This window comes from Bos indicus x Bos taurus, chromosome 2 (assembly GCF_003369695.1).
Source record: "Bos indicus x Bos taurus breed Angus x Brahman F1 hybrid chromosome 2, Bos_hybrid_MaternalHap_v2.0, whole genome shotgun sequence".
Lineage (NCBI taxonomy): Eukaryota > Metazoa > Chordata > Mammalia > Artiodactyla > Bovidae > Bos > Bos indicus x Bos taurus.
In genome coordinates, this window is record NC_040077.1 from 93,940,099 (window position 1) to 93,959,360 (window position 19,262).

General features: G+C 45.3%; 1 protein-coding gene across 4 annotated transcripts in view; it reads left to right on the forward strand.

The window, feature by feature from the left end:
- Positions 1 to 19,262, forward strand: part of NRP2 (neuropilin 2) — a 120,133-nt gene that overhangs the window by 15,205 nt on the left and 85,666 nt on the right. For all 4 annotated transcript variants that reach the window (XM_027565094.1, XM_027565074.1, XM_027565103.1 and 1 more), the window contains exon 2: positions 219 to 396. In XM_027565094.1, coding sequence (XP_027420895.1) covers positions 219 to 396 — 178 coding nt within the window. The remainder of the gene's footprint in view (positions 1 to 218; positions 397 to 19,262) is intronic.

Genomic DNA, 19,262 nt, shown 5'->3' on the forward strand with positions numbered 1-19,262 from the left:
GACAGTGTGTGTGTTGTATGTGTGTGTGGCTGGGTGAGTTGGGGGGAGAATGAGCTGAAATAATCTCTTCCACTGAATGAGTAAGTAGGTTAGTCTTTTGGACTGCCATAAAAGGTCTGTAAAACAGTGTTAATCAGCCACTGGTAGAGAAGAGAAACAAGGAGAGGAAAAAAACAGACTGTAACGTATTTGAAGTTCTTGTCTGCCTTCTCTTCCAGACCAACCCTGTGGAGGTCGTTTGAATTCCAAAGATGCTGGCTACATCACCTCCCCAGGTTACCCCCAGGATTATCCATCCCACCAGAACTGCGAGTGGATTGTTTACGCCCCCGAACCCAACCAGAAGATTGTCCTCAACTTCAACCCTCACTTCGAAATCGAGAAACACGACTGCAAGTAAGCGCCACCCTGTGCCCTGTACATCCATGAGACACACCCTCCCATCCCCCTCCCCAGGTTCCTGCCATACCCGCCACCTCATGGCAGCACCCCCTGGCCCCAGGACCTGCAGAACAGTGGTATATCCTGGCCCCAGAGAGGAACCTCAAGAGGTTTATTTCTTTCAGGGGAAATCAAAGCCTAGTTGACCCCATAGAATGGAGGTAAGAGACTTATTGAGTGAAGAGTATAAAGAATACACCCTAAAGTCAAAGGCTTGCAGAGGAGGAGAATTCCACGTAGGGGAAGGGGGTGGACTACCTCATGCCAGCTCTTGACCTTAGGAGTGACTTTTCCCTCAGCACACTGAGTGTGTGCTCAGTTGTGTATGACTCTTTGCAAGGCCAACCAGGCTCCTCTGTTCATGGAATTTTCCAGGCAATAATACAGGAACGGGTTGCCATTTCCTTCTCCAGGGGATCTTCCTGACCCAGGGATTGAATCCACGTCTCCTGCATCCCCCCAGAGATTTCCCCATTTCTACTGCTGTTCCCACATGAAGGAACCCCAGCAGCTTCCTTAATAAAACAGTAGCCAGTCCCCAAGTGGAGACTTCCTCTGCATCTAGCCATGGAGAGGCAGGCTGTTGTTTTATGAAGCAGCAGCTGGTCCTTACAGAAAGAGAGTTAAAAATCTAAATCTATACTGGTAGGCCTGAGATCCACCTTGATTCTCAGAATTTGTGCTATACAGGTTAGAAGCTGGTATTCTGGATTTATTTAACAAACACTCTTCTAATTTCTTTGCAAATATCAATCCATTCAGTTCTCACAAGGGTCCTGAGAAGTTGGTATCATTATCATTATGACTTCCATTTTGTAGATTAGAAAACCAAAGCCCAGAGAAATTAAGTAAGTCACCCCCGGTCACTCAGCTGGGCTCACAGCATTGGTTCTACCATTTTGAAAGTGTGTGATTTTAGGAGACAGCAAGCAGACACTGACATCTGTGAGTGGTTTAGAAATGCCGTCTTCCTAGCCTCTTCTAGGGAATCCGTCAGTTCTTCCACCTAGCCTTTCCATGTGAGCGTCAAAGGGAATTTCTTTTTTTTTTTTTTTTTAATTTTTAATTGAAGGATAACTGCTTTACAGTATTGTGTTAATTTCTACCAAACACCCACATGAATCAGCCGTAGGTTTACCTATGTCCCCTCCCACTTGAACCTCCCTCCTACCTCCCTCCCCATCCCACCCCTCTAGTTGTTACTGAGCCCCAGTTTCAGTTCCCTGAGTCATACAGCAAATTCATCAAAGGGAATTTCTTTTCACAAAGTTTCTAATTTTTGTAATCTCTATCTCTTTATTGCTTTGGTCACAGTAAGGAAATGGCAACCCATTCCAGTGTTGTGCCTGGAGGATCCCATTGACAGAGGAGCCTGGTAGGCTACCAGTTCATGGGATCGCAAGAGTCAGACACAACTTAGCATTCTTTTTTTCTATGGATACGTGTAGCTACAGAAGCTTACATAATAAGATGTTCTACTTTCCACCAGCTATTGAAGTATAAAATATTGGCATTGGGAACTTCCTAGTTATACCCACATATAAATTCCTACTGACTGTGAACTAGTCTACATTTTCTATAATTTTATAGCAGTAATCCCTCTAGTTTCCTATCAGGTAAACATATATAAAATCCCATTCAGAATGGTATTATTCCCTATTCAGTATATATGCCTATGACAAAAATCATATATAGAATAAAAGTCTTGGATGATTTCAAGAAAAAAAGCAAAAACAAAAAAAGAAATGCTATGTTAACATCAAGATCCCTGTTAGTTAAACTGAGGTGGGGAGCAGCATTGTATTATAATGTCAAAGAGTGTGAATGCCCTTTGTTTTGTCTAGTGGGCTCCACCTTAAAGTCTTTCTTCACTCAAACAAAAATGAGAGTTTTCTCTAAAGCACAGAATGTGCCAACAATCACTTGTTGTTGTTAAGTTACTAAGTCATGTCTGACTCTTTGCAACGCCATGGACTATAAGCCCACCAGGCTCCTTTGTTCATGGGATTATCCTGGCACAAATACTGGAGGTGGGTTACCATTTCCTTCTCCAGGGGATCTTCCTGACTCAGGGATTGAACCTGCATTGCAAATGAATTCTTTACCACTGAGCCCCCAGGGAAGCCCACCAACGATCATGTCTCGCTCTAAATGAGTGCCTAGAACTTGCCATGGCTCTGATGAGTTTTCAGTGGCCCCTTATGATTAATAAGTAGTCTGAGCATTCCTTGTGACCAAGGCACTGTGAATACTGATGAATTGACAGAGGACACAGCTAGCAGGAAGTGTACCAAGGACAGGCCTCAGTCTGGGCCCTCACTTCCTTGTGGAGGAGACAAGGCTTCTCTATAACCAGAGCTAGATTGGGAGATTCAGTGAGGCAGAGTCATTGTTATCATCCTAGGATGTCTTTGCACCTCCATAACAGTTCTTTCCTAACAAGAGATAGTCTTGGTTGAAAACCCGAGGGTTTCCCAGATGGACGCCTCATGTGATGAAGAGTCATAAGATGGAGTTCTAATCCTAGATCCACTCTTGACTCAGTGGATGACACCGGGGAACTTATTGGTTCCTCTTTGTCCAAGTTAAATGCACAGCCTGCATATATTTGCACAGCATCTCAGGGCTGCCAATTCTCTGCCAGTGAATGTTACCAAAAATTTCTGTTAGAAGAGCTTCTTTCTAAGGTATAAAGCTTCCTGTGCCTCTGGCTGGGATACAGAAGGTTGGCACAAACTGAAGCATGCTGTACTCAGAGCTTGGGTCTGAGCTCAGAGAAATTTGACTAAGCACCTCTCTCAGATGAGGGCCAAAATCTGTTATGCTTATGCCAGCAAATCTCCCAGGGAAATTGCAGAGAGGTCATCTCATGTATATGCATAGTGGCACAGAGAGAGAAACCAGGTTTTTGAAGGGAAAACTCAGGAGCTGGTGAGCATGGCTTAAAACACGTTGGAAGCAGGAAAAGCCAGGGAAATATGCTTCTGCCCTGTTTGGGGCTGTGGGGTACCATTTCCCCTCAGGACTCAGCCCCAGGGATGGGGCGAGCACAGGTCTCTGAAGCCACTGGTGGCAGAGGATCCAAGATGGTATCTCTGACTGGAGCTGGAGTAGGGGAAGCAGGCAAGTTACAGGTTATTCTGAAGTTTCTGGTGCTTATCATCCATACCAAGTAGCTTCCTGTTCTTCTCCCCACTCCTCCACTCCTTGCTTCCAGCTTGAACCAAAAAGTTCATGGAGGTCAGAAAAAGATCTTTCTGGAGTCTCTTTGCCCTAGTGCCAAAGTGTCAGCAAGACTCTGTTGGGGTCATGCTGCTTCATCCGGTGCTTACCTCTCTTACTCCCCCGCCCTTTCTAACTGGATTTGGTTCTCAGGGTCCTTTTGTTGTCGTTGTTCAGTTGCTCAGTCATGTCCGACTCTTTGCGACCGCATGGGCTGCAGCATGCCAGGCTTCCCTGCCCTTCACTACCTCCCTGAGTGTGCTCAAATTCATGTCCATCGAGTCAGTGATGCCATCCAACCATCTCATCCTCTGTCATCCCCTCCTCCTCCTCCCTTCAATCTTTCATAGCATCAGGATCTTTTCCAATGAGTTGGCTCTTCATATCAGGTGGCCAAAATATTGGAGCTTCAGCTTCAGCATCAGTCCTTCCTATGAATATTCAGGGTTCTTAGGGTAAATACTCACCAAGAGAAAACTTCCCAAAGATCTTCTGAGAAGAGCATAGAGCAGCAATACCCCTGCAAAAAACTGGAATTGAGCAAGAACATCAGAAAAAAAAACAGAAAAACAGCCTCCCTGTGGAAAAAGGACAGTGGTCACATGCCCGCCGTCTTCTGTTTTTCCTGTCTTCCTTCGTGCAGGATTAACTGCAAAGATGGCCTGTGACCTGGGAGTGGGCCCTGCCGTGAGAGGATTAGCCTGGTCTCTGGCCCCTAAGCTTTTGGCTCTCTATCTCTTGAAATCCACAACCTAAAGGCGGAGGCCATTGGTGAATAAACCCCAGACAGGCAGACCTTTTCCCCTAACCGTCACTTGCTAATTTTGTTCCATTTAAACTTGCTGTCTGCTTGGAAACTTTCACTCACCAGCCCCGGTTTTGCTTGAGTCAGTGCAATCCAAGGCCCCCGTCTGCAGTGAACTCTCCACCTCCTCCCTCTGGCCATCCTCAGGAATCAAAGCCCCCAGCATCCATAGGCCGCTCTGAGGCCTGGTTACCCACTGCAAGCAGAAACCAGAAACCCCTGTGACCCCGCCAGGTCAGGGTGGCTGACAGATGGAAAGGCAGGACTCAGGGCTGACTGAGCAAACAAGGCAAAGCCACTTCATTCCCTGTGGTGGGGAAGAACGTCCTGCTACTGCCTTTCACTTGAGTCATTGGCCAAGTAGCTGAATGTTAGGGCTTTAGAAACACATGCACGCAAACTTGAATATTCTTTCCCTTTCTGAGATCTGAAATAGATGTATTCTTGAAAACCCCCACCTGTGTATGATACAAAGCTTATTCACGAGCACTTGCACAGGCCTGGTGGAGGCCCAAATGAAGCCAGAACCAAGAATCTAGGTCCATTTGTGCTGTGCTTAGTCACTCAGTCGTGTCTGACTCTTTGTGACCCTATGGACTGTGGCCTGCCAGGCTCCTCTGTTCATGAAGATTCTTCAGGCAAGAATGCTAGAGTGGGTTGCCATGCCTCCCCCAGGGAATCTTCCCAACCCAGGGATCAAACCCAGGTCTCCCCCATTGCAGGCGGATTCGTTACCATCTGAGCCACCAGGGAAGCCCCTGGTCCTTTTAAGAACTGGTTATTTCCAGATGGTGTCTTGAAAAACACACTTCAGAAAGTACAAAAACCACTAGGAAGACTTGAGAGAATACTTAGGCTGAAAAACCCATACCCAAACCCACACTAATAATTGTATGTGTGTGCTCAGCAAAAGAGATCTCCTTTACCATGCCACACTGAAATTTCCAGATTCTAAAACATCCTGCTTTAAAGCTCCAAACGTTCCTCTTTAGAAAGATCTCTGATTGAAAACATTCTATGTCATGTGCCACACTTTCTTGTCTTCTGAAACAGAACAAATAATAAGGTGAGTTAACTTTTTCTCAGTGACTCAGGCTTTTAATTCTAAACTTGACTTTTTGCAATAGAGGCTGGGTAATGTCATGTTTAGATCAGATAGACTTATATATAGTTTTTGTTGACCTTTTACACTTCGCAGGCCTTAGTGTCTTCATCTGCAAAACTGTGTCAGTGATGCCTACTTTGCAAGATTTCGGTCTCCTGTTTATGTCGATACACAATACATTATCGACCATGTCAGCATCTTTGTACTTTGGGGAAGTGTGTGACATTTTTGCTATCTATACGCTTGCTGTCATAGCGCTTCTAAATGCTCTCCTCTGATCTGTTTTCACCCTTTTATTTTGGGTAGGATTTTGCCTCGAGAGGTTTTGGTGTCCACTGGGACCTCTTTAGTCCTGGGGTCTAGCTTTTGTCCCAGGCCAGTATAGTCCAGGGCCAGCATTCTGGTTTGCCTTGGTCAGCCTCACTCGTAGCAGAGCAAGGACTGGGGTGCTCTCCTGGGGACAGAGTGCAAGAGCACCAACGCATGGGGTCCTCAGCAGTAGTTGAGCTGCTCACCATCTTTTCTTTTGAAACCATCCCCCGACCCCATACTGGATATTTGAGGTTTGGGGATATTTGGCCTCTAGCTAAGTGTGCTTGGTAAACAAAGTGTTCTTGTGTTTATCTGTGGCCAGAGGAGCCCTCTAAATCTTAGATGTGTCTGTTTTCCCAAAGTAGGGAATGCTGTCTTAGAAAGAGAGCATTCTCCTAGGTTGACAAGTTGACTACAGAAAACAGAGGGAACGTACCAGACTTCAATCATCTGACCCCACCCCACCCAGCCAATGAAGATTACATGCACTCAATTAGCATCCTCCACATACAACCACATACAACCTTACTTCCGCAGACCCTGTGAGGGCAGAGGCTCAGACTCACCTCCCTCTCCCCTCCAGCACTCCCTGCTGTGTAATACCCTCCCCTCCCCCTAAGAGTCCTAGATTCCTCCAGCTCTTCTAGGGCCTCCTACTCAGAACTCCCTAATCATTGCATATTGCCTTGATCTGCTTGCGTTTTGTTCATGTGTGGTCATCCTGTGTTCTGAGCATGTATGTTCTCTAAGGGCATGGACCACATGTATCTTGTCTCTACCCTCTATGGCCACAAAAACCAGTGAGGTCATTGTTACTCTTCCCATTTGACAAATGAAGAAACTTGGGCTCAGAGAAGTAAGCAGCTGGCCTAAGGTCGCACTCTTTGAAAGTGGCAGAGAGGGGATTTGAAGCTGGAACACCCTGCTTTTTTGCAACCTGAGCTGTTTACTCTCATGCTTTATTGTCTCCACCATCACCATGGATTCTGATTGGGGGTATGATATGAGCCCTGGGATCCAGTTGGCTGAGGAGATCAGGGAAGGCTGCTTGGAGGAGGCGATGGCTATACTGATCCTAAAGAAGTTAACCAGGCAAAGGAGGGGCATGGGTATGGCCGGTGGCCCGGGCAGAGAGCATCTTGTCCCAGACAAGAAGGGAACCAGAGTAATGAAAGGCCATCTTTGTGTCTTGTTGATACAAACCCCCTTCCCAGTGAAGAGATTCCTGGGCAGTGCTATTTTATTTTATCTCCTGGCCACATGACTTCCAGCATCTCAGGGAGGGGTTGAGGTCAGGAAAGACAGAGATGATGGGAACTCTCTGCTATCCCACTCTCCCAGGTCAGAGCTTCTACAGTCTCATATCCTCTATCCAGGGACCTCGCCCCCAGTTTAATGCCTGAAAGTGAGATTTGGCCTGGGGAAGTCCAGGTAACACTCTGGATTAAGCTCCGTACACAGAGTACTCCTACACAAGACTCCCTCTGAACATACTTCTCTTTCCTGTGAATAGAGGGCACAAGGGCCCAATGCCCAGTTAGAAGTGTGGCTTCAGCTGGTTTCTGCCTGAGCCTCTGGAAATCCAAGCAGAGAGTGGGTTCTCTGTGGTTGAACAGGGTATTTTATACTCAGGAGAGACCCTCAGGTTGATTACTCATGACATTATTACAGATTTACTGCCTGCCCAACCTCAGAAATATTCTGATTCCCCCAAGGAGCCCATGAGCAGCAATACTTGTCTGTATTGCAACAACCCTGCTAATGACAGAAACAGATTCCCCTCCAGGTACATGGTGCAATAAACGGGAGCGGTCTGCTGACTGGAGCTCAGCTGGCAGCCGACCCCACACTCACCAACCTTGACCAGCGACTCCACCCAGCAACTGAGCTTGCTGAAGAAGTGGGAAAACACACCGCAGATTGTTCTCCTCCGCCTACCAAGGTTAAAGAGCAGTTGGGACAGCAGTTATTTTTGGCAGTTTGTTTTTAAATGTGCGATGTTGCAATCGTAACTCTCAAAATGCAAGCTTCACTGTGGATGTCCTTCCTAACAATGCGTTTTTATCTTCTGATTGAGAAAATCACTAGAGATTTTCTAGTACACAATCCCACTTGTTCTGCCTCTCAACCCTGGCACATTCTCTGAACCCCAGAGGTCCCAGAGGGCCAGAATCTCATCCCATGTAACTCTGTGTAATTCTCCCATCTAATTACACTGGGTGAGAGTCTGTCTTAAGAAATTCAGTGGGAACTCTGGGTGTGGAGGGGATAAAGAGGAGAAGGAAATAGACCAAGTAGAGAAATTAGATTTTTCTAAAAGGGGATTCATGTGTTCTCTGGTAGTCATGAGTCCTTTAGAAAAACAATGTATTCACTTTGTTTTGTCCTTTTTAGTGGCAGGGCGATTGAAACCTTTGGATAAGAGAAACTCAGCAGATATTGTAATTCCATTCTTCTACTTCTGCCTGGATAAATCATCCAGGAAAAAATATATATATATTAGGTGCCCTTGTCTTTCCTTCTAGAAAAGAGCTTCCATAATCGTCCTTCATTATAAGACCTATGCCTCACAACTCATCTCAGTTGATTACAGAGTAGATGGTTGTATTTCATTTACATAATAAAAATTTTTTTTTTCCTAGAAAGAAAATCCCTGAAAATGTGAGCTGGTTCAAAATAAAACTTGACAAAGAAGAAGAAAGAAAAAATGTGAGCTAGGCTTAGGTTTAGAAGGGCCGCAAAAATCTCTAACACAGTAAAGGAAAATTCACATGATTTTTATATGCTTTTTCCCCTGGCTTTGTAGCCAAGCATCTCAGCAATCTCTATAAATTTTTTAGCTCTGCCCCATTAGGGACTCCATTTTGTTTATAGGTGGTATGAAGGGATTGTCAGTTGGACAATAACAGCAAATATATATTGAGCTCTCGACAGGTCCCTGGTGCTACTACACCAAGAACTTGCCATATTTTACTCTCATAACAACCCTCTGGGGCTGGGACTGCTGTTATTCCCATTTAACAGATGGCTTTACTGAGGCCCAGAGAGATCACACGGATAATAAGGGTAGGGCTGGGATTTGAAGCCTGCTTCAGCTGCCTTAGGATACCTGTGCCCTTGTGCCCAGAGCTCTCATCTGCTTTCCCAAGGCTTAGGTATTTGGGGCCTCTCTGATTTCCTAGGATATCCTGGACACGGATTTTTTTTTTTTTTCTCTTATACCCTTTCTTTGCCTCTTCCTGCCATCTGCTCACCTCCGGATGCCGACAGGGCAGTCAAGGAGAGAGTGATCTTTCTGTGTCTTTAAATACAAGCTGAGAGGCCTGACTCTCAGTCAATTGTTTCCTTCTGCTTCCTTGTCATCCACCTCCTCCCCTGTCCCCTCCAGCCCCGCCCCATCCTCTTCAAATTCCCTGCCATTCCCCCACACCTCACTCTTCATCTGGAATCCGAAGATGTGAGGGCTAGTAATAGAGTGTCAGCGGAAGTAATTGATTCCTCACACAGAGAGAATTCTCCTGCCTTTAGTGTCAATGGAGCTGAACCGGAGTCTTGGAGGGTGAGCGAGACATGTAAACAGTCCATGGCTGAGCTGTCAGGGCGAAGCCAGACACACCAGAGAGTGAGTGAGAGGGAAAACGGTGGAACAAATAATTGTTTTATTGGAAAGGAAAGGAGTAAATAATATTTCAGCCCAGGAATTGGCAGTTTGAAAGAGAGGGTTGAGAACTAGGAGCAGAAGGAATCCGTGATGTGGGTTTTAATGGGGGGGTTCCATTGTCTTAAGGTAGGAGGTTTCGTCCCACCCGACTCCTTCCACCCATTATCATCATTATTATCATTAAAATAATTACCGTAACAATTACAGTTGATGAGACCTCGGGTTTATAGAGCACCTTTCATCTAAAAGTTCAAAGTGATTTATCTGTGCGTCATCCCTTTGAGAGCGGTAGGAGGGTAGGAAAGTATTGTTATTATTTTTTTTGGTCTTATCTGCTGGGAAAGCGAGGTCCAAGCAGATAGAGGATTTAGTCCTAGCCTCAGGGTAGACTGCTGTTAGGGTACTGACTCTTCTTCTGGGCATCTCCATTGCCCTACTGCCCATAAAGGCCCTTATGCTTGTGTGGCCCCCACAGCTCATCCCTGACACTGATGCTCCCTCCCAAGATGTGAGGGTCCCACCGGCCACTGCAGTGTGATGGCCATCTCCCCAGCCAGCCAACTCCTCCATGCACACAGCAAACAGCCTGCTCTGACTGTGGGATAAAGGTCCTTCAAGGTCTGACTCACACTGTTCCCATCCTGTGAGGAGACTTCCTGCAATCTGGTTCCCCTTCTTGTAGAAGCTGGTGACCTTTCTAGCCATATTTCTTCCCGGTCTTACTGAGCCTTCAGCCAAGAGCACCCGTTATTCTGAACTTCACAGCTTCTACTCCCCCACAAATGGCAGCTGATTCTTTCAGGATAGAGGGATGTGCTTCTGTGATGCAGAGAGGCGAGCGCTGTAATGTGCCCTGAGTGGACAGGCCTGCTTTTGCTCCAGCAGCTACGGGGCCTTCAGAATACAGTTGTCGAAGAAAGCTGTTACCCAGTGGTGGTTTGAGAGGCGGAAGCGGTCCCAGCTGACTGGCCACCGAATGCTCTTTTCAGAATCTCCAACCCGGCGTGGCAGCTGTCCCTTCCTGCCTGGACATTAGTGCAGGCCCCTCATGTCCACACCCCAGTGCTTTTTGCACAGTAGTGACGAGTTTGCCCCTGGAGCCAGGAAGAAGCTCTGAGCTCTGTAACCTGAAGCTCCAAGTAAATGAAATGCAAAGACAGCACTCTCACGCCTGCCCGGTCACACCTACTCCTCAGACTGTCCCCTGCTTGGATTTCCGCATGGCACATTTTTCAGGCAAGTTTTGTATTTTCTGACTTTTGTTATGGAGGCTGGAAGCCAGCAAAGGAAGACAGAAAAACCTTTGAGAGCTCCCTTGGTTCCTGGAAAAAACATAAAGGATTTTTTTGATGCTGACAGATTCCCTGGAGCTCAGCACTCCTCGTTCCCAGCAGGCTCCCATTTTTCGGACAGATGGAAAGGTTATGATTCACTCTCACAATTAGACCCGCTGGGAGCCAGGGTGAGTGAGCACCCATCCCAGAGGGAACCATTCACCCGGCCAAGTTCAGGGATGCTGCCTGCACACCAGACCCAGGAATGGTGCACTCTGATTTCCTTTCAGTGGGTTCCAGTTACCTTCTGCCCCTACCTGTCAGCCCTAAGAGGCACAGAGACATCGTCCCTATACCCATTTATGAGATGAGGCAAGCTGAGGCATGTGCAGTTGACCCAGGCCAGCTTAGAACAATTCAGCAAGCCTCTGGCCCTTGGCCCTTGGGATTGGAAGGGGTTCACCTTCCCATCCAAGCCCCAGTCTGCTGGTGAATGGAGACGAACTGTGGGCAACTCTTACCTACTTTCTACTCTGGTATTATTACACAATGCCAGCATGGGGTCTTTTAAGCTGATGGCAGAGGATGAGGATTTTATAGACGCAAAGGACAGACAGAAAGAAACACTCAACAGTCATGCTGAAAACAGCCTGCCCCAAAACCTTAAACTTCACACTGGCACTGGTTGCCTCGAAAATCCTTCCTTACATAAACAAACACGTCCTATCCAAGCCAGTCTCCAGGAACAGAGCAGATTTGTGGCCTTGGGGCCTGAGGAATGTGCTTGCTGGGGAGTCCGTCAGTGGAGAGAGGGGTGCTAGGCCAGAGGGTCAGGGGAGAGACGCCGCAGGCTTTGTCGTGCGCCCTTGATTCTCTGAAAGTTCATCTGCAGTGAGACTTATCAGACACTGTCTGGAGCGGCCTCCTTCCTCACGTTGCAAGGCGTTCTTGGCAGCCTGCTCTGCCAGAAACAATGAGACCGGCAGGCCCTTTCCCTCATCCCTGGGTTTCTGCGGAAAAACAACCAGTAATTATAAATAGATGTTATTTGTAGTTTCCATTTTCTTGCCTTCAAGGTTTTTTGCAATAATTCCTCCAGTTTCTTTTGGGTTGTTCTCTTTGCATACTTCCTTTGCTGGGTGGTCGGATTTCCTCCCTTCTGAAGAGCCCTGGTGACCTGGGCTCTGAGCGGATTGTGAAGAAGCTCAAAATATCAGAGTTTTGGGGTGGGAAGAAATAAAGGAAGAAAATGAAAGTGCCAACTACCGGTTTTAAAACGGCACTCGGCACCAAGGCAAATACCCAAACCGATGCAGTGTGTGAGTCCGTGGGGTTAGATAGCAAATAATAAAGGAGTTAGATAAGACATAACAGGGATATGAAGTTAGACAACAGATAATAATAATAATGACAGCAGCAGTAACAACTAACATTTGTTTATTGAGCATTTACTATGTGCCTGGCCCTGTGCTGAGCTGTTGACATGTATTAACTCACCAAATCTGGGGGTTCAGTGCCTAGTTGTTCAAGACCCAGCACATGTGAGGGGCAGCGGGGCTGGTTTTTGAACCCAGCCTGGCTGGCTGGTTCCAGAGCCTGGGCTGGGAAACAAGACTGAAAAGAATTCTCACCAGCTCAAGTGATGAAGCACTGTGGATGGGTTTGTACAGGAGGAGGGTGTTTAGAAACTACCCTCTATAGCACGGAGGTTGGGTGGCATAGACAGTCCCTAAAGTTATGACTTTTCATTTCATTGTCACCTGTTCAGTTTCCAGAGCATCATGTGTGTGTAACTCTTCTCTCCCCCAAGTCTCCCACACTGTTGCGTAGAACAGTAATAATGAAAATAGCCAGTGCCTCTCAGGCAGTTTCTAAGGCATCCGGTGCTATATTGGGCCTGTGTAGACCTTTATGAACCTTTCAACAATCCCACAAGGTGGGGAAATTATTATTTCCATTTTATAGATGAAAAAACTGAGACTTAAAGAAATGCCTGAAGTCATAACACTAGCATGTGCCAGAAACTAGCTGAATCTGTCCACAAAACAAGAGTATACATACAGACTATGCATTTCCCAGACTATACACACCCTTGTAGACAGATATGTTTCTATGCAGTTGAAACTTTTTTTCTCTGGTCACAGACCCCATCCCTAGGAAAATGTGCACATACCCAAACCAACAACATTTCTGCATATGATTGTAGGGGTTCCCCAATCTACTAAAATTCATCTGTGGACCCTACTGGAAATTCACGGGCTTAAAAATGTATGCTCTAGATGGTACTTAAAAGCATGTAAGTACACAGGGTACTGTTTTCTCACTCGGGCCATATGTTGACATATGGGTATATATGTGCTTATAAAAATGCTTCACTTACAAAAATTAATATGTTATCCCATCTGAACACTTAGAAGCTGGATTTCTACTGATGAGACTCAAAACCACGAATTCCAAATCTACTCCCTGCTTCTGTGGGTGATTTGTCTATTAAATTTGGCATTGTTAAACAAAACAGCTAAATTAAAAGACTGAGATTCTGTGAAGTCTCTAACTGAGATGCAAAGGGTGCTTTGCATCTGCACCTTCTAATATTGTAGTGCTCTGGCAATCTGGCATGCCCACTGCTCTCTGATCTTTCCTCAGCACAGAGGACAAAGGATGGAGGCAATGTCAATGTGCCCTGGAGTGGGACTGCGTGGGCCAAGCCTGCCTCTGACCTTTCCTCATCTTGTGACTTTGGGCAGGTCAGTTAGCCTCCCTCAGCTTCACCCTGTACATCTATGAATGGACAGTTACCATATCAGGGTCTGGTGTGTATTAAGTGAGGGTTAAAGGAAATAGTAAATAAATGGAGCGAGGATCTAGCCCATTAGGAATGCTCAGTAAGTGGGAGTTCTTCCCATTGATATGCCAGCTTCTTCTTAAATGTGTGTGTGGCACCAGTGAAAGGGGGAAATTCAAGGAAATGAAAAGACTTCTTAAAAAACCCAACCTGACAGCTAGGTAATTTCTACAGAAAAGCTGAGTGTCCCAGTTGAGCTGGAGACCAGGTGACCTGGCTTTGGACCTGAATTGACTAGAAACTTTTGCATCATGCAGACCTGCTCCACAGCCTCTTAGGATCTCAGGCAGCTTCTTTGTTGGGAAAGTTGTGCATGACAGTGTTGTTTTTTCCTATTTTCCCTGCAGGTTTTAATGTAAGGATTAATAAGGCAGTGTTTGTAGATGTCTTTGAGCTTCCTAGAAGAAAGGCACTCCAGGAGGTGATAAATTCTCTGGCCTGGATAATCTACTCATGAAATATGGAACTTTGAAAGTGTGAGAAAAATCTCAAATCACTTTGACAGCATTTTAATTATAGTTGATTTGTTTGCTGCTAATAGTGAAAATGCTGTCAGCATGATTTGAGATGTTTCTTCCACTCAAAATGTTATATTTCGTGTTTTCAAGTCACGAGGCAACATTTTGGTTTCCAGATACAACCAGAATAGCTCAGTGAGTGCGCTGGCACACAAAGGCAGAGTAGAAAACAGACCAACATATCCAACCCCTTGGAAAGCAGAGTTTATCCTTTTTAACATGTAACATCAACCTTAGGTTCCCTCATTCATTTATTCACTCAACACAAAGTTAGTGAGCCCTCCTATGTGCCAGGCACCATGCAAATATGGGGTTGGCCCAAAAGTTCATTTGCGTTTTTCCATCATATGAAAAACCCAAATGAACTTTTGGCCAACCCAATATTATAAATTCATCCGTGAAAAGGTAAGTTTCTCACCCTCATGGTCCTGGTTGTCTAGTGCAGGCCTCATATCCTAAACAAATACACTATATTGACAAGACCTTTCCAGATTATGGTAACAGCCATAAAGGCAATGAAAGCAGGTGAGGTAGAGAATAAGGGCATGCCAGCTGAAATGGGATGGTCAGGGCAGGCTTCTCTGAGGAGGTGACATTTGCACTCAAAAGAATGAGAAGTTACCAGCCAGAGCAAAAGCTAACAAAGAGTACTGCTGACAGAGGGAAGAGCAAGTGCAAAGGCCCAGGGGCTGGAAAGAACTTTCCATGTACAAAATGTGATGGCTTAGACATTTCATGATGCAAGTAGCATGAGAGGAGGCATCGCCTGCTTGGCAAAGGTTATGGCTTCAGGACTTGGGCCTATAGGTGCTCAGCCATATAGACAAATCCCATAGAATGGACACAGCATTCTTCCTTGGAGCAGCTAAGGACTCTGCCCACAACATAGAAATCCCCTCACAAGCAGTTCTGTGTGGCATCCACAAAGGTAGACTCTGGATGGAGCCACACGTCATCCAGCCCTGGGAGAAGGGCCTCCACGTGGTGAATTTTCCAGCACAGACTTGGTCGGCTGACCCAGCCTTTGGTGGCCTGCTGGGCAGCGTCACACGTGGAGAGAGTTATGGAAAGTAAGTCTTTCATGTTTGCCTAGTGATGAGAAGAAGAGATGAGACTGATGCTTTTTCACATCTCTCCTGTTGACTCTTAAAATTAATTCCACCGTCAACATTCCCATGGCCCAAATGTGGGTTTGGGGAGAGGAATGAAGACTTTGAAGTTGAGACAGAAAGTACAGAAAGCATTCTCTAGACAAATGCTCTACATGCAGATGTCGGAATCTGTGAAAAGAAAAGTAAAAAGGTACGTAGGGAACCATTTTAGATAGGAGAAGGGAAAAAAAAAAAAAAGAACTGGCACAGAGATGGCTACTTCAGCTTAGGAAAGTAAATAAATAAATAAAATTTGAAAAGGTAGTGTTAAAGCTTTGAAAGGAATTTTTTCATTTGAGGGAGATTAGGAATAATGAAATGCAAACACAATAGTTAATATGTCTGTGAGCTGGTGTCTGTTTCCTTCCAGAAAATGGATAAGAGGAATGGCTTTTCAGGTTATCCTACTTGACTACCATTGGGGTGAGCTCTGAGTTTGCAGCCCAGATTCATTTAACCAACAAATGCTGGGTATTAGATGCCAGATGCAAAGTCATATTTATTCCAAGGCCACAACTTCCTAAGTCTCTGCTAGCTCTTCATAAAGGAACCTGACAACACTGAAATTTCTAGAGAGATTTACTCCAGGTGTAGCAAATCCCTAATAATAAAAAATTTCCCCAAATGAGTCAATCTCACAGGAGGTAAATGAGACAGTCTGTGTGCAGTCAGCATGTCATTTGGAGTATGTCCTTTATACAAAAAGCCCAGCCAGAAGACTTGGTGGTGAGCTGGAGTTGGTCCACAGGGCAGAACCCCAGACGCTGAAGGGAAGGGGAATTTTAGCTGCCAGATTGTAACTCTGGGTTGTTTTCCCCTCAAGAAAACCTGATAGGAAAATCCAGTTTTGCTAAGAAGTTCAAGTAAGGGCTGATTATTTGCTTCAAAAAAGGATTCACCAGAGGGTCTTTTAAATAACAGGCTCAGAGAGAAGCTGTATATGACTGATTTGTGTGAACCTTTTTCAAAAATGCCTCCCTTCACTAACGTGTATGTAGATATGTGAGGATGTATTTACAGCTAGCCATGTTACCCAAGAGGATTTAGATGATATATCTGTTGAGTAAATTGAGGCAAGTTTGCAGCTATGACATGTTTTGGGTACTTCAGCTTCATTGCTGATTCTGTTAATCCCCTAAATGACGTCATGGGTGATTTGGAGATAAAACCCTCCACTTCTAATGAACAAGCCAGGTGGATGTGAGGGCCTCTCTGTGTCCTTTATAGAAACTGGCAACACAACGACTGGGAGTATGTGATGGTCTCTTTAAAATTGTTTTAAAATTTTCATTGAGTGCGGGCCATGTCCCTGACACTATTCTAGGTGCTCCAACAAGCTATGTCTTATTTAAGTCTTATGGATGATGGTTGTCATCATGATGGTGGCACTTTTTATCTGCAAAATTATGAGAGCTGGGTTATTTTTCTCAACTCTTCTACTTGGGAAAAAAATTCTTAATAGAAGGATCTTTATGTATTTTAAAGAAGTGAAGACTTATTATAAACAACTCAGATAATATAAAAGAAGAAAGCAAAAAATTACAAATTATCCCCCATCAATATATTTTACCCACCATCAATTTATTTCATCACAGTTAATATTTTAGTCTGTAGTCTTTCAGGCTTTTTCTGTGTGTATATGCAAGGAAATTTATATACTTACATATATTTTAAAGAATACTTTTAAAACAATCTACTGTTTTTCAGCTTAATTATATACCATGGACATTTTTCCTTAAAGGCCAAAAAAAAAAAAAAACCAAAACACCTATACCTACAGTGTCCAAAACTGATTTACCCACCACTGTTGTCAGACATTTAGACACATGCTTTTTATAAACAAAGCATGTTTTCACGTTTTCCATGCTTTTTAAAATATGCACACACACACAAAGATGCATATACTTCTTTGCACAATTGTCTGATTATTTTGCTAGGAAAAATTCCTAGCAGTGGGATTGCTGGATTAAAGAATATGTATATATTAACTTTTGTCATATTTTTGCCAAAATGCCCTCCAAAATGAGCAGATGCACATTCCCCCTTAGACAGCACCTCATTCACTGGCTCTCTCTCTTCGGGAGAATCACTTCTGCTCTATGGCTCAGCCTCTTCCCCTCTGAAATGGGCTTGGAAACACAACAAATCCCTGTGAACAGTTACAAAGTCCACACTCATGCCAGTCCGTGTCCTAGACACTTTCTATAGATTGTGTGTGTCCTTTAAATTTCAGAAGAACTGAAAGGAAGGTTCTAGTATCCCTATCGTGCTCTTATTTTTTCCATTTCTGAGGCTCAGAGAGGTTGAGTGACTTGCCTGAGTGACTCAGCTAGTAAGGCTGAGCTGGGTTCTGCCTCCTTCCGGAATGAGGTGGGGGTGGGGGTGCTCTTGCCCTTCCAGGCAAGCTGGGTCCTGTCTGCTCAGTGGGTACAGTTGTACTCCAGCATTGTGCACCCTGCGAAGGAAGGCATTGCCATTACTCAGCTGAGAGTGACTGTCCAGCGGTGCTTATCTCGATGTGGAAATAGCAAGGAGGGATTTTCCAGAAGGTCTGGGGGAATTTCCTTTGAGAAAAAACTGTCTTTTCACTTATGTTTTGGAACTGAGGAAGCACACTTTCAGTGTCAGCATCATATCCCACACTGAAAGCACAGACCTAACAGATTCCCCACCCCTGCAGCCTTTCCCAATCTGTGGCCATCTCTCCGGAGCTCCTGGGGGAAAACCCTGCCATCTCCCTTCTCCAGACTCTAACCAACTTCTGTGATTCTTTTGACTGTAGAATTCCAGCCCTCTGGGGTCTACAAATGAACTAACCCTGGTCCACTCCATATACTCCCTTCGAAGGCCTATTTATTTGGAAGTGGCTGAGCCATCTGAAGTATGGCTTCCGGGGTCTGCAAGGAGGCCTCAGACCACTCCGGTTCAGACAGGCCACTTCTGCAGGCCACCAGCTCCCCCAGACCCCGTGCGTGTGGCAGGAGCCGGTGGGTACATCCCAGGGAAGGTAGCCTTTCCAGTCCCTCTCTTTTCCCCAGTGGAAGAGATTTTGTACATGTTGTTTTAACAGCTTGATGCAAAATACATAAACAGCGTGGAGAAGGAGATGGATGGCTTTCATTAAATAATGGTACAGTGACCAGCAATTTGAGGGAGTTTGTAGGGAAGAAATTTTCCACGTCAGCAGTTGTGACAGGGTGTTCCCCAGGAGCCCAGATGAAGACCACAGACTTGGGACAGTGAGGCTTGCCAGACCACATGCTGAAGCTGAAAGCATGCATCTGTACAGATAAGATGGCACAGTACCTGTGCAGTCCTGTGAACCTAGCCAAGGATGTCTTTGAGGTGTGTCCCCCTACCTGGGCCATTTTGATTCTGTTTGAAATGAGCTCAGGTCTTCAGGGTAAGGAAGGCAGCCCGCTCAGCCTCTTGCTGAGACTAATAGTTATGTGCTCACAGAAGCTGGGTCCCCTGGGATTCACCCCCTGCTTTTGGAAAAAGGTTTTTATTGCCTTATCTAATACGGTGCTGATTCCTTTTAAAAAAAACGTGTTGTTGACCAGATAGACACTGCTGATGTGAACTTCTCAGAGTCATCTCAGGGAGGGAGATAGCCCACGACTGGGGAGTCTTTATTACTAACAGTTAAAGAAAAGAAGGGTTGATCCCTTCAGTTCAGGAGAGAACTGAAACTTGGAAAAGAGGCAAAAAAATAAAAAATAAAAATCTCTGAAACATCCCCCATGTGCCTGACTCGGTGCCCAGCCCTTCCTTACATTTTTTTCATTCCATCTGTGTCCCAGTCCCCTGAAGTGGATATCTTTATCCGCATCTTATAGATGAAGTAATTGATGCTCACAGGGGTTAAGTAACATGCAGAGACACAGAGCCAAGAAGAAAAGACTAAGATTCAGATAGATCACGATGA